The 15,135-nt window shown below is 37.9% G+C and overlaps 1 protein-coding gene across 1 annotated transcript; it reads left to right on the top strand.

Moving 5' to 3' along the window:
* The first annotated feature begins 275 nt into the window (after positions 1-275).
* On the top strand, positions 276-13,378 carry cad (caudal type homeobox). The gene is made up of 2 exons (XM_017090449.4): positions 276-1,421; positions 12,156-13,378. The coding sequence occupies exons 1-2, from the start codon at positions 638-640 to the stop codon at positions 12,635-12,637; spliced, it is 1,266 nt and encodes a 421-aa protein (XP_016945938.2). The 5' UTR covers positions 276-637; the 3' UTR covers positions 12,638-13,378.
* The last annotated feature ends 1,757 nt before the right edge of the window (positions 13,379-15,135 follow it).

Here is a 15,135-nt window from a genome sequence, read left to right as displayed (position 1 = left end):
GGCTAGAAAGAGATGGGGCACAAGCAAGAGAGAGACGGCAAGTCGGGCACACAAGCCATCTTGAATTTCGAACGTGCAACGGAAATGAGGGTTAAAAAAATACCAACTAATGGGTGTCTGCGTGTAACAGAAAGAGACAACCATAGATCGAACCTCTTCGGGTGGTTGTTTTTGTTTGAGCCTCTCTGCCTGTTTATCTGATTTTCCGTTGCTTTGGGTTTTTTATCAGTCGAGTTTTGCTCTACGTTTGTTTCAGTACGTTTTCGACTTGCGTACTGAGTTGACGTCGCCACGCAACGGAGTAATATTCAAAAACAATTCTATACCATCTCCAAAAAAAAAAGTTCCAACGCGTGAGTGAGTGTTAAGAAAAAAATACTGGTTCGAAATAGTATCGATACCTTGTATGTGTGTGATTGTGACGCTTAAAACACATCACCAGCCAAGTGATAGCTGTAAAAAAATTGACAAAGCAAAATATCCTCTATAACCCCCCAACCAAAACTCCAGAAAATGTGCAATTAAATGATATTGTCCAACAAAGTGGAGAGACCAAGAGCTTAAAGAGGGATTATCGGTACAACAGATTGGATAAAAGGATTATCTTCAGCGCAACGGAACTTATATAACCTCAAAAATGGTTTCGCATTACTACAATACACTGCCCTACACGCAAAAGCATAGTGCCGCCAATTTGGCCTATGCCTCGGCAGCGGGTCAGCCATGGAATTGGACCCCCAACTATCATCACACGCCGCCGAATCATCAGTTCCTGGGCGATGTGGACTCATCGCATGCCGCCCATCATGCGGCCGCTGCCCACCAGATGTACTACAATTCCCATCACATGTTCCATTCAGCGGCGGCAGCCGGTGCCGGGGATTGGCATTCACCCGCCTCGAGTACGGCCGATAATTTCGTCCAGAATGTACCCACATCGGCGCACCAGCTGATGCAGCAGCACCACCATCATCATGCCCATGCCTCGAGCAGTTCCGCCAGTTCCGGCAGCAGCAGTAGTGGTGCTCCAGGTGCACCACAGCTCAATGAGACCAACAGCAGCATCGGTGGCGGCGGTGGAGGAGGTGGTATTGGTGGTTCTGGTGGTCCCACTGAAGGAGGACCTGGTTCCGCACCACCCAATCATCAGCAACATATCACCGAGGGTCTGCCATCGCCACCGATTACGGTTTCAGGATCGGAGATCTCAAGTCCTGGGGCTCCCACATCCGCTTCGTCGCCGCATCACCATTTGGCCCATCACCTAAGTGCCGTCGCTGCTAACAACAACAATAGTCCATCCACCCACAACAACAACAATAATAACAATTCGGTGAACAACAACAATAGGACATCGCCATCGAAGCCACAATACTACGAGTGGATGAAGAAGCCCGCCTATCCAGCGCAACCACAGCCAGGTGAGTTCCTAAATCTCTAGGAGTATTACTTGAAATATTAAGTTTTATAGAGGGTTTCGGGGGCAAAGTTAAGATACAATAACTTAAGAAAGAGCACAAAGAACACTAGAACAGCGTAATGGTTGTAAATGCTTAATATATCCCAATACCTTAATATACCTTTTACCAGATGTCAAAGAAGTTACGACCAGGTAAAACCAGAAATGCCACTTAAGACTGACTATATATTTTAATGATCAATTAATAGGAAACCGCCTTATATAACGTAATACTTAAAAGGTGCTTGTAAGTAAAAAAAAACTTATCGAAAACCACTTCCCAATTTTTGTGTACTCAGTTTCTTAGTCACTCCGATCAATTTGGGTATAACTGAATTTTGGTATGACCTTCGATTGCGCCTTCCCCGGCTATGGGTTTCTCCCGGATCCGCCTCGTCACATTCCAAATTTCGAAGATTTAATATTCCCCAGCACAGTGCATTGCATTGTCTTCCCGTCAAGCTCGTGCTGTTCGCGCTTTTCCCCAACCGATCTGTCTACATATATGGGGTTTTATAAGAAACCGTTTACCTGCCGCGGATCCAAGCCCAATGGCCAATTAGCTCATAAAAATCAAATTCTGTTCAAGCTCCAGTTTTATGATATTCAGTTGGGGTCGAGAGATCCCCGATTCGACGCCTTGATTTATGGGCATGCCCTAACACTAGGCGAATGAGTGTTTGTGTTTGTTTGACTCTGTCTCGGTCAATTCTATTGACTAATTTTGTATCGTAAATCAATTTAACTATAAAAATTTCTAAACGGTTTGATCAACTTTTTCAAAAACCTTCTAATACTTAATGGAAAAACTAAACAAAGTGAAGGAATGGAAAGAGAATAAATTAAATGGATGATGGATATAAGAAGTTTGGATAGGTAGAACCGATCTCACAGCAATTAGCATTGTGTGGAGTGTCTGATTGGGGTTTTCAAAGGTGTAAGGTATTCCATTTTTGGTTTAGCTATGTTTTCTTGAGAAAAGTGTTTAAAGGAAAAGATCAAAGTAATTTCCCACTCTTTTTCCCTCAGTTCATGCAAATTTCTTGCGATTATTTCGTGTTTTTTTTTCATTTTGTTTACCTTGTTCCCACCTACCTTTTAAAAAACAAGCAAAAGCAATGCAAATGTCAATGCAGCGATCACAAACACAAGAAAGGAATAAACACTCACACATTTGCTGACGATTTATGACCCCGGGGCGCATGTCAAGAAAAAAAAGAAGACGACGACGACGATATCGACAATATCGCCGATATCCATTAAGCCCATAAAATCTGTTGGTATGCAATTAACGTTTATTGCCGTTGCCCGTTGTTGTTGCTGTCGCTTAATCCAGCTGATCAAGCCGACAAGGCAACTTAAGTTTGCCGTATTCATTATTCAAAAACACCTTTTTTCAACCCCTTTGTTTGAGAATTTACTTTTTGGCGGTTCAGTGATTTCGATTTTTGAGGTTTTTTTATTTTAATACATTGTAGATTAAATGTTAGAAACATATTTCCAAGATGTTTTCATAATATACTTTATAACTTGTATTATTTAACCTAGATGAACGAATAAGTTCTGTTATATAATTTATAACAGCACCTTCTACTTTTCAACAATTACTGCATTTACGCATTAACTCTATCCCTGCAATGACTAACATTTCGTGATTTTTAATAGATTTATAAAAGTTCCATTTTTTTTGGTTTGTGGAGCATGTTGCAGGGCACGTCAAAGAACCACTTCAACTTTTGGGGTGTGGCAATAAAACGGCACCACAATTGCCAGTGGATCCAGATGCCTTGTACTTTTGTTTCAATGGCTGGTGGTTCTGGCAGGTTTTGCGATTAGATTAGCGTGGGGGAAATCAAATAAACGCCCGCCCTGTCAATAAGTCCTGGGTTCCCACCCTCCACTCACCGTAATACTCTCTAAATGGTTACGAGTTCTATTTTCTGTTGCTTCAATAATGTACCAAGTGATATGAAAACGTGGCCACAAAAAAAAGAGTTTTTTTTCGTGTTATCTAAAACGTCAAAACCATTGTTGATAAGCGATGCCGTTGCGTTTGCAACGGGCATATTGATTAAAACAATATAGGGCCATAAACCAATAAAAATTAGTATTACTTCCAATAAAAACTAAATAGCGACATTTACGATCAAATCTATGCAATCATTAAACGGCAAAAACTTTAGTTTTCGGCTTGAATGTTGTGAAAAGGTATTCGAAATATGTGAAAAACCTTTTCTTGATTTAACCACCATTAATTCTTATGTCCCTAACATATTCTAACATATTTGTTCTTAGTATTTAACCCTTAATGGTTTTTAAGACTTTTAATTTTCCAACTTCCACTTTCAAAAATCCACATAATAATTTATTATCGCCATAACTTCTGCGAACGAATAAATATATCTACCAGCCCAAGAAGTTCTTACCGGGATTGTCTATAGATCCTCAGCATTGCCCGTGTTGGGACATAAAAAACAAATGCCACCTGACACATTGAGATTTAATGTGTCAATATGCACAGAAAATTTATATCTAGTCACATAAATAATCGAAAAGAGTAAGGGAAAACAAAAGAGAAGTAAAAAGTATATATGGCAAGGCTTGGATTTATATTGATTTCCCAGCCGCACTGAAAATGCTGTAGTATTTCATCGATATAAAAAGATAGGATACAATTGTGGTCCGATTTTGGGGCTGGTCTCTTTTTGGTCTGGGGCCCCTAAGATAAGCCATTAAAAATGGCCACTAACTACAGTCGAACTATGGTTCGTTTTCGTTATCAGCACTATCGATGTTTGCCGTTGACATTTACCCTTCCATACCCCGACCATAGTTTTTTTTTCTCTCTTCCCTTCCATGTGTCAAAAATGAAGTAAAATTTTGGTTCGGAATGATCTATATGGAGTGTACGTTTGCTTCGTTGATTGACATGATGGGATTAGCATAGAACTCGCTGGGCGTCCCTCTCTATTTGTCACGGACTTGTTACCATTGTGTCATTTACTTTGGGCTTAGTTGTCCAAATACATAACAAAATCATGTTTGGGTTTTTTCTGTGCTATTTGTATTGGCTCCGATATTGGTAATAGCCACAAAATTTAGTCTTGCTCCAAAGCCCCAGACACACAGGCCATGTTTCTATGTATATGAGTATATTCGTAGGTCTCCACTTTTGTATATGTTGTTCGATTTATTTTGATATACCATTCGAGGTGTATCGAGTTTATATTGGAGGCGCTAGGGATTTTGAGAGCTTAAATTGGGGTTTCGAAAAGCTTAGTCAATAAAGTGATAAATTAAAATGGTAACTGTTCAAAATGGGGGTACAAAATGTGTCAGCAAAGTATTTATTGAAATTGGCAACCTTTCTTTGTCAGTTTTGAAATATAATAAAGGATATTTTACAATATAATAGGCTATGGAGATTTCAATAAAAGAAATACTATAACTAAAATATTTAGGTTGTAAGGCCTTATAATGATAAGTATAAACGTAATACTTTTCTTGAACTATCTATAATATTTTGCTAAACCATATCCTTTTTTCTTTCCCCAATAAGATATTTTTATAACTTCAATCGAAACAACTTACCCCTTCTTTTCAAACTATCTTTTGCCCAGTCCTGCCTCAAGTAATTTTATCAATAAAAGTAAACAAGAAAGAGTGAAAGAGACCCCTGAAACTGTAAATTATAGCTTACGTTTCCTGTTCAGTCATAAACCATAATATCATAATGGACGAGAAGTGCCAGGTCAGTATAGTATACAGCTATACTATACTATACTATATATAGTACACATTGGGGGAACCGGGGCGAAAGCCTTTTGTTTGGGGGGACAAACTTGGCCAAGCAGCGACAGGAAAATCCGATTGTCAATCAACATTGGTCCGAACTAAATTATGACAACAGAAAATTGTGCCCGATGATGATGATGATGGTTCGGATGACACCTGCTTATGTCTCAGGCCTAAGTCAACCGATTGAATGATTGACTGATTGAAAATTGAAGGGGGAAACGCGAGTGACGAAGCGAGTTCTGATTTCATTTCGAGTTGTTTGGCGATTCTTTTTATGAGGTGACAACATTTACGATACGGTAGCAAAAAACGGAAAGAAAGATTTGCAATTCCCCATATACTCATACGTATATGGCCAACGTTAATCGCTTAACAATACAATAAAGTAGCAATAATTATAAAAAACTAAATTAAATGCCCCTGCCATCGTATAATGAACGACCCATAACCATGAATGAACGAATGAATGAGAATATATATGATTGCCATATTTGTGATTTTTATGCCCGACTTTGATTAGGATGATTATACGCTTGATGAGCCCATGGATTACTATTACCCGGAACGGGACTCTCTTGTCGGATTGTAGATTTCTGAGCAGTACATATATTTTCCTGATTTTGTTTGCACCTGCAGCATTTGCTCAGTTTCACCTCAGAGTTTACACAAATATTGTTGCACACTGACCCGAACCGTTTGTCTGGGCTAACCCATTGAGATAAGGGAGAATCGGTGGGGAATCCCTAGAAAATTTATAGTTTGCTTCCTCGGCCGTAGCCGTAAGAATTTATTGCATATTATTTTGTTTAATAGTTTTATGAAGCGCAAATTTGCTTTCAATTATGTGGGTTCCAATGGGCTTACAAATATTTATAGTGTTTTTATGTGGTCAATAGTTGCGGAATAGATTTTAAATGACTTTAAGGGGGGTTCTTAATATATTCCATTTGATAAGCCTTGATTTTTATATCAAGTGATTGGGATTGAAGCGAAAAAGTCGCTTGACTTTATAACATTCATATATCATTTAAAGATATATGTGATGACATTATATCTTGAAATCTTACAGAAAAAGTTTATTAATAATCTAAATTATAGTATTACTTTAAATTAACTAATAGAATTCTAATCTCATATATGTATAACTCTTGTAAAATCCCCGTCGAATCGCAGAACTGTGCAGCTCTCCCAACTTAGAGGATCTGAGTGAATTGCTGGACTCAAGCGGTAGGAGGCTAATCTTTTCCTTGGATACCCATTTTCTTTCAATTTATTACTAAACAAAATTATAGTTAACTTTCTTTTTTTTGACTCTAATGCGATTTTTGTGTTTTTCGTTTTGATGCATGCAATTATTTTGGGTTGAGGGGCATATCATAAAGATCCCCCCCTCTCATCTCATATTCCTTCAAATCATATAGTCATAAATTTTATTGCATGCGTCGTCGTCGTCGTGGCAAATAATTAACGTACATTTGGAAAAAAATTTTGTGGCCTTAAGAAAAATACCCCTTCTTTCTACTATTGAGTTTTTTCTGTATTTTTCCCTGCATTTTTCTATTGCCTGACTTGGAGTATTTATGGCTTTAATGGCGTCTCATTCAGGCCATAAGCAGGCCGCACTTTTTTTTGTGTGTTGGATGGCTGCCATTTTTTCTGGCTATATTAGCCTCTCCTTCTTTTTTGGTTCCATCTCGCTCTACCTTTTTTTTCTGTTCAAGCCATAAATAAAACGAGCTCTGAGTCAGACTTGGAATTAAAGTTGTTGGAGGGTTTTTGGAGCCATCGCTGCCATTGGCGTGCTATAAGGTTGCGTGCCGCATATATATATATGCATGTAGCACATATATCTGAACACGTACGAGCGGCATTCGTTTGTTGCACGCGATCTGATAATATTATTATTTCCACTCCGCCTGGTACATTTTTTCCCAACTCCTGGCATTTTATAAGGCTGCGTGCCAGAGTGATCAAAGTGGGAGAAGAAGGAGGGCTTATATGTACATATCTGGGGGAGACCACTCCCATCGAGGGGAAAACCTCAAAGAATAACTTACATTTGCATATGTCTGCATGCCATATAAAGTGTTTGCATGTCGCATGCCTCATGTTGATGGTGGCCATTTTGAATGTTCTTTTCCTGTACGAGCTTAATTTTATATGTGTGTGGATATTTATGAGCCGGTCTATAAGCTACCTACAATTTCTTGGCAATAATTTCAAGCAATTTACTAAATTACATAATCGAATAAAGTTATCATACCATCTTATTAAAAAGTTAATTACCACATTACCTTTTAAAGGCACACAAAGTTTAACCAACAATTCCCTTTGCAAAACAAAAAGGAAGCTACTGGTTTAATTTACAATTCCCAAAAACCGGAAACTCTGTGCAAAACCCTTTATTACACCATCTTCCCCCCAAGGACCGGATACCGTTATAGTAGGCTCTAGCCCAGAAAAGGAAGAAAAAGGAAAAATAAACGTCAAATCGAATCAAATGATTTTATGATGTAATTTGAGCTAATATTTACGATATAAGAGCAGCTAAAACAGCAGCAAAATGCCAAATAAATGTTATTGTTATATTGTCGCTTTGGTGGTGAGAGACAAACAGACATACTATATAAACCCGATGCGCCCCCTTTCTACATTCCACATTTATGATGCTGGAAAACGGAAAGGAAAATGCCAAAGCAAAAGCAGTGCAAAAAAAAGAAATATTAGCAAAGAAAAACCCAAATATTTTGCCAAAGTCTTTAAGTTAGGCGAAAACTGGGGAAACTTCCAACAGAAGAGGGGTGGTGATGTAAAAAAGTCAAGTGTTGAGGTTTGTGTGTGTCCAAGTCTCTGGGGTGCCATTGATGAAATTGCTCTTTCCGCTGGCTTTCGAGGACTTCCTTTTGCCACAAAACTTTCGCTTTGAGCTTTAATGTTCAACCACAATAACGTTTAAATTCGAGCAGAGCTAACTTATGGAAGTCAGGTAATAAATGTCTCCCAATAGAATTTCATGGGTTGGACAAGAGACAACGAACCGAACAACCGAAAGGAAGATGTCACAGGGGGTGCTCAACACTCAGTGACAAATTAACGCCCAGCGGGGGTGGTGAAAAAAAACCACCACGCCTGTGTTATAGTAAGCCATAACATCTGAAGACCCTCCACCAGTGACCGTAACTAACCGCAACAGCAACATTAGTTACCCAACAGTAACTGTAACTGTAACTGAAACTGCCCTTGTCCTTGGCCACTGATTTTTCCCCAGGGGGCGGACCACATAATTGCCCAGCAATCAACAGCTGTTCTAATAGGGAAAAGACAAGACTAGACTAGACCTCAACCTGATATAATTTATTACCCAAATGATCTTTACTCATGGTCTATTTCTGTTGTGTTTGATATTATAGAATCGCTTTCCAGTGTTTAAACAGTTTTCTTTGTCGGCATTTGAAGTTATGGTATGGTACGACAGTAGGATTTGTTGGTGTTTAGCCAGGAATTATTGATTGCACTGAGAGATCTATGGGGTGTTACGACAATATATTATCAGAATGATTTAATTTATAGCACATATTCTTACTGAACAGATTGTAATACCTCCTTCATTTAGTATTATGGAAATAGTTCTTATAGAAGCTATAGGTCATATAATATTTCGCACAGTGCTTAGAGAACCCACAGAAACCAATCAGCCCATAAACTCCTCCCCTGGAAGACCCTTACTATATACGCACTCGATGAGTGAAGAACAACCATTAAAGCTTATCTGGACAAATGTTCAACGATTTACCCCCGGGGCTTCAAACTCTACAGTTCGTAACTCCATCGATATTGATACAGACCTCAACTGGGATTAGAAGGTGCGTATGGTCCGCACCTTTTAGAACTTTGCCGACGGGTAAAGCCAACTAAGTAATCTATCATTACTTGTGGAGGGAGAGATCCTATAGAGCAAACAAAAATGCCAGTCAATAGCATGAACAGTTCAAAATCAAACTTTCAATTAGGTGGTGCAACTTATAGGGGAATGTATCGAGCCAAGAACCCCATTCGATATAAATTACAGTGCGTTCACTCATGACGCGATGGGCCCCAGTGACAAAGTCATAAAAAAATGTCACACCTTGACGCACAAATTTTATTTAATTGCTAATAAAATACGTTGAAGCCAAGCAATATATATAACAGATGAATATCCCCAGATATATAGCAGACAGATTTTTAAGCGCAATTATTTGCCAAAATGACGGGGTTTTTCATTCACAATCTTATCTTTCTGGGGAAGAGGAAAGTGGCGTACTTAGTAGGATCTTAGTGGTTCAGACAATGGAGCATTAGCATTAGGATTAAGTTGATCCACATTCAGGGCGTTTGTCTTGCCTCGTTTATTAACGCAATAAAACACTCAGTCCGGCTGGGATAGTAACTTTATAGTTGTGCATATAATACGTGTACGATTTATTAGATTATGGCCGTGAAGGTCAGCTGAGCCAGGCACCCGTGAACTACCCATTATCCACCGCCCGCAGCGTGTGCTCCATTTTGTCCCTAATTCCGTGCGGATTTTCTCATGTTTGTGCTTCGTTTTCAGGTGTGAGGAATTGGAGCCTCCAAGTGGTAACCAGATAAAGCCAAGTGGTGTGGGTTTGTGAGTCTATGATAGAGATAACGCCCAATGTGGTGCAGCCTCTTCGAGGTTGTTCTGTGCGTTTCTGATCCACAGATGGTGGAAATGAGGTCGGAAGATATATATTCTGACCTATAATACTGAATACAGTTTATTAGCCAACGATTAGAAATTAATATCTGCTTAACAAATGAATAAACTTCTAAACGAACCAAATATTTTATACCTCTGAACATTCCTCAAGAATATCAGAATTAACCTATTCTAGAAAACCTTTACTTTAGCTATTTTTCATACATATCAACCACTTTTTTGCGTAACTTCATCTACAGCTTTGAAAATATATTCATCGTACCCATAGTTTTCTCCACATTGCGAAATCATCCGAAAGTGTTTTTTTTTTTGTAGAATTTACTCAGTAAATCCTCAAAGCTGATAATATTGTTATTTTAATTTAGTTCTTTTCTTATTTGAGCAACTCCTCAAATCCGTCAAGTCTGTCTAAACAAGTAATTTTTCTGTGTGTGCTGGATTGCTTTGGGAGCCAAGACCATTTTATCAGTAGATTGTAGGCCCAAGAACAGACGAGCAAGAGGATTTTCCCAACAAAAGTACTAAAAATGGCAAGTCAGACTGAAAATTTTAGATTTATAATGTGAAGCGAAAAAAACTAGATTATGAGTGTGTGCTTAACAGGGCTTTAACATTATTCTTTTGCAGACTTCTTCATCATACGATTGCCACATTAGACTAAGCAAACAAGAAGCAAGAGCGACAGCAATAAATTCACGTCTAAATAAAGTGTAAAGAATAAATAAAAGAGTGCGGGAGATAAGAGGCCTGAAGTACCGATTTAAAGTGGTTTATGAAGAACAGAGTTACGGTTCCGGTAATTTTTATGTGGTTCTTCTTAAATAGCATACAAATCGAAGATAGTTCTCTAACTTAAACATATTTCTTTAGAAACAATTCTTAAATGAGGAAGAATTCAAAGGACTGGCTTTTTATACGACCTTCATGTCAAAATTCATGTCAACACCACACAAATTACTTTACACAAGCAAATCGAAGGAATTTATAATTTACCAGATTAGAAGCAAATACTACGATTAATTTATCATTATTATGACCATATATTATTTAACGTAGGGCATCTTGAGGTCTTTAACACCTACTCTTTGCACTCTGTTCCTCACTCTACCTTCTCTATATCTCTTTCTGTTACTGTTGAACTTTATCATCTGTGAAAATATTTGTTTGTTTGCCTATTTGCTCAATTTTAATTGTGAGAACACTACGGTATCGTTGTACATAAAAAATTAGAGCAAAATCCTCAAGCCGAAATGCTGTTTGCTTTAAAAAAAATGTTTCTCGCTGGTGTGGGTGTGTTTATCACGTAGTCAGACTGTGCCACGATCCCGTGGCCTTTTTCATGCCTTTGGAGATGGGCTATCCTACGTTCTCTGGTGTTTTTTCTATTCCCAGTGTGTTTGTGGTTCTGTCATTTATTTGAATTTTGATTGACTAATTGCGCAGCTCAGCGCCATATAGACCATTTCTACGATTCTACAGAGAATCGTCGTTACTCCCAGAGTCGTCGGCTCTTTGGGAATTTTTTTTAAGTTTACCGCTTCGACTTGGGGTTGCTCCTCCAATCTTGGTATACAGCATGTGACAGCCTTCTATGGCTATCATAATTTAAATATTGTCATCTACTATAACGAGATGAGCTGGTTCAGAGAAACATGTTTGTCCACCTGACGCCAGTCACTCCACTCGGTTGACACCGAGAATCAGGTGGCACGACAATTTGCAAACTTGGTCAACAGTCACGGCCCTCTGACGACAAAAAAAAATTGCACATGATCTTTATAAATCATTACAGTTCTCTAATATGATTATATTTTAATTTAAAAATGCTTGCAATGCAGTACAATTGTTTAAAAATGGTCTAAGTAACATTTGTTGATTTAAAAATGGTTGTTAAATTTCCTAATTTCTGCTCAAAAATAGAGATTTTCAGATTTATATTATTCTTGGAATGCTTAAATACATTTTTAATGTTTTTGGTGGATAGATAAAAGTCTTTTTAAAGTCTATAGATTTTTAGAACACCAATGTTGAATCTTTTATTTTTTTGATGATATGAGTTCACTTGTTCTGGAATGGTTTTTGATAATAAGTTATAAGTCTTTGCATGATTTGGTTTAATTTTCAAACGTTTTTTTTTCAAGTTAACTAACAGTGTTTTTCCTTTCTGTTCCGTAGGAAAAACCCGAACCAAGGACAAGTACCGAGTGGTCTACACGGATTTCCAGCGCCTGGAACTGGAGAAGGAGTACTGCACGTCCCGTTACATCACCATCCGGCGGAAGAGCGAGTTAGCCCAGACGCTATCCCTATCGGAGCGTCAGGTGAAGATCTGGTTCCAGAATCGCCGCGCCAAGGAGCGCAAACAGAACAAGAAGGGCAGCGATCCGAATGTGATGGGCGTGGGTGTGCAGCATGCGGATTATAGCCAACTTTTGGACGCCAAGGCGAAACTGGAGCCTGGCTTGCATTTGCCCCATTCTCTGGCCCACTCGATGAATCCGATGGCGGCGATGAATATACCCGCGATGCGACTCCATCCGCACCTGGCTGCCCATAGTCACTCCTTGGCGGCGGCGGCGGCGCATTCACACCAGCTGCAGCAGCAGCACAGTGCGCAAATGTCAGCTGCGGCGGCAGTGGGAACGCTCTCGATGTGACACGATCATTCATGTTATGCTAACGGTGGCATCAACAACAGCAGCGAGAATAACAGTTACTTGGAGCCGCAGCACTCGCTGTTGGGGGAGAGCGAGAGGGGCTTAGGAGGATCAGGAGGAGGAGGTGGAGGCCAGTGCGATGGCACCTATAGTGCTCCCGCTCTCGCCTTGGACTTGGCTTAACCCTTAGGTCGCGCAGTCAGACTGTTTCGACCGAACCAACGAGAAATGAAGCACCCAATTAAATGGAGGAGGACCTGGCGGCCGTTGCACCTTGAATATTGCACGTTGTTAATTTTTGTGATTGTATATTCCTGGTTTTCGCACACGTCAATGTCCTCTCACCTAAACAAGTCCCATATTTCTTGTATTATGTTTGTTTTTTGTTCAACGTATGTAATTTAAAGTAAATGTTTAGCTCGTAAGTTGTAGCCCTTAAGTTGCCCAAGAAAAACAAAAACATTTCAAATCAGCCGTCCCAGCCGTTTAAAGTTTACAATTATTCGCAGCAACTTAACATAATTTTAGTACAAGCAATTAATTTTAGAGTGCAACTTGATGATTCAGCCCGTGTAAATATCCACATAACAAAAGAGTTTTAACGTTTATTACTTTTATATATCGTAATAACAATTAGCCATAGATTAATCTAGCTGTACTGAATGTAAAATGTAAAGCATTTTCCGAGCACAAAAGCAAAATTACCACATAAATAAATAATTTTTACGTATTAAACCACAATTTTCCTTAGTTCAATTTTGACGGCAATTAATTTATAGCTTGTGAATTGAATGTATGTGTGTATATGTATGTGCTTAGCTATTTAAATAAAATATGAACAATAAAAATACAACAATTGAAGGGTACTTTTAATTTACCACTGGGGTTAACAAGGGTTAACGTTCACAGCTACGCTCCACCTACCAAAGGCAACAACAACAACAGCGGCAAACGTCAATCAATTAATCGGCTCTCCTCTTTGCCCGCTCATTCGCCTCCCCACTCGGCCATTACTGTTATCGGCTCTACGGTTGGCTCGCTCGCACTCACGCAAATCAACTGGGGTCAGTGGGATCATTGCATTTCGTCTGCATCTGCAATTAGAGTTCATAAAATGTCAATTAATCGCGCATGCAGGTTGTTAATGCATGCGAAAATCGTGTGCAATATCATAAAGATTTTCCGGTGTATTGAAGTGTCTTTGGTTTAGTCGACATCAAAGATTTTCTCCACCAAAAATTTATTTTCAGAATACTAGCCAATTGCTCGATCTGACCAAAAAAAGAAATGCATTAACTTAAAATGGATTTAAATATTATTTTACTCTTATGTACACTGGTCGGCATAAGTATTTTGACAAAACTAAAGTTAAATATACTCATAATTTGAACTTACTTCTTTTAAACTTTGGCATCAATGGAAAGGTAATTTAAATACCGTTTGAATGATACAATACATTTCTTAACCAATTCAGTACTTATTGAAAAGGAAGAATTTGTGTAATCATCTACTTTTTAAACCTTTTTCCTCGACTTGAAAACTTATATTTTTTTATGCAAGAAGTTTCTTCAAACAAAAATTGCAGTTACTAGCAAAATTAATTTTTCAAAAATCATTTTTCTTATATTTTTTATGATTTTTTAAAGGTGACAATGTCGGAAAAAATTTGTATGAAAAAAAGAAAAATATAGCTCAAATTCATGTTTCTAAACATTTTCATAAAATCATAAAAAATATAAGCAAAATGATTTTTGAAAAATTCTTTTTGCAGTTACTATTATTTATTGTTTGAAAAAACTTTTTGAATCAAAAAATTTAACTTTCAATTCGAGGAAAAAAGTTTAAAAATTAGATTTAAAAGTAGATTTACACATATTCGTCCTTTTCAATAAATACTGAATGGGTTATGAAATGTATTGTATTATTCAAACGGCATTTATATTACCTTCCCATTGATGACAAAAGTTTACAAGAAGTAAGTTCAAATTATGGGTACATCTAACATTTATTTTGTCAAAATACTTATGCCGACCAGTGTATATATTTATACTCTTATAAATTAACTTTGTGAAAACTTGAGTTACATTATTTTATCAGTAGAACCAGGTAAATAAAATATACCACTTTCCAAATTCGTCTTTACTTTTATTTGAGAAGAAACAACATTAAGATCAAGACGAAAAGCTTTCCAGTTTTTTGAGACTAATTGATTTTAAAATAGAGATGAAAGTAGCCTTGATTTTATGTTTTGGGATGAAAGTAGTCTCGCCAACTGAGAGCGCTTAATTTTCATTTGAAGAATTTGGGATTGTACGTTCAACCTTAATATATTGGCCCAATTCCGTCATGAAAGGAACAGTGGAAAAAAGGTGCGAGTCATCATCACTTTTTGTCTCAAAAGCAACAGAAGTTGGTTAAAACTTATGTTAAATAAAAAATGAGAAAATAATAAATAAAGATTATTTTCGCTGGATAATATAAATATATGGTTTCTACAG

The sequence above is a fragment of the Drosophila suzukii genome, chromosome 2L (assembly GCF_043229965.1).
Source record: "Drosophila suzukii chromosome 2L, CBGP_Dsuzu_IsoJpt1.0, whole genome shotgun sequence".
Taxonomy (NCBI): domain Eukaryota; kingdom Metazoa; phylum Arthropoda; class Insecta; order Diptera; family Drosophilidae; genus Drosophila; species Drosophila suzukii.
This window is presented reverse-complemented; position numbering and strand designations above follow the sequence as displayed.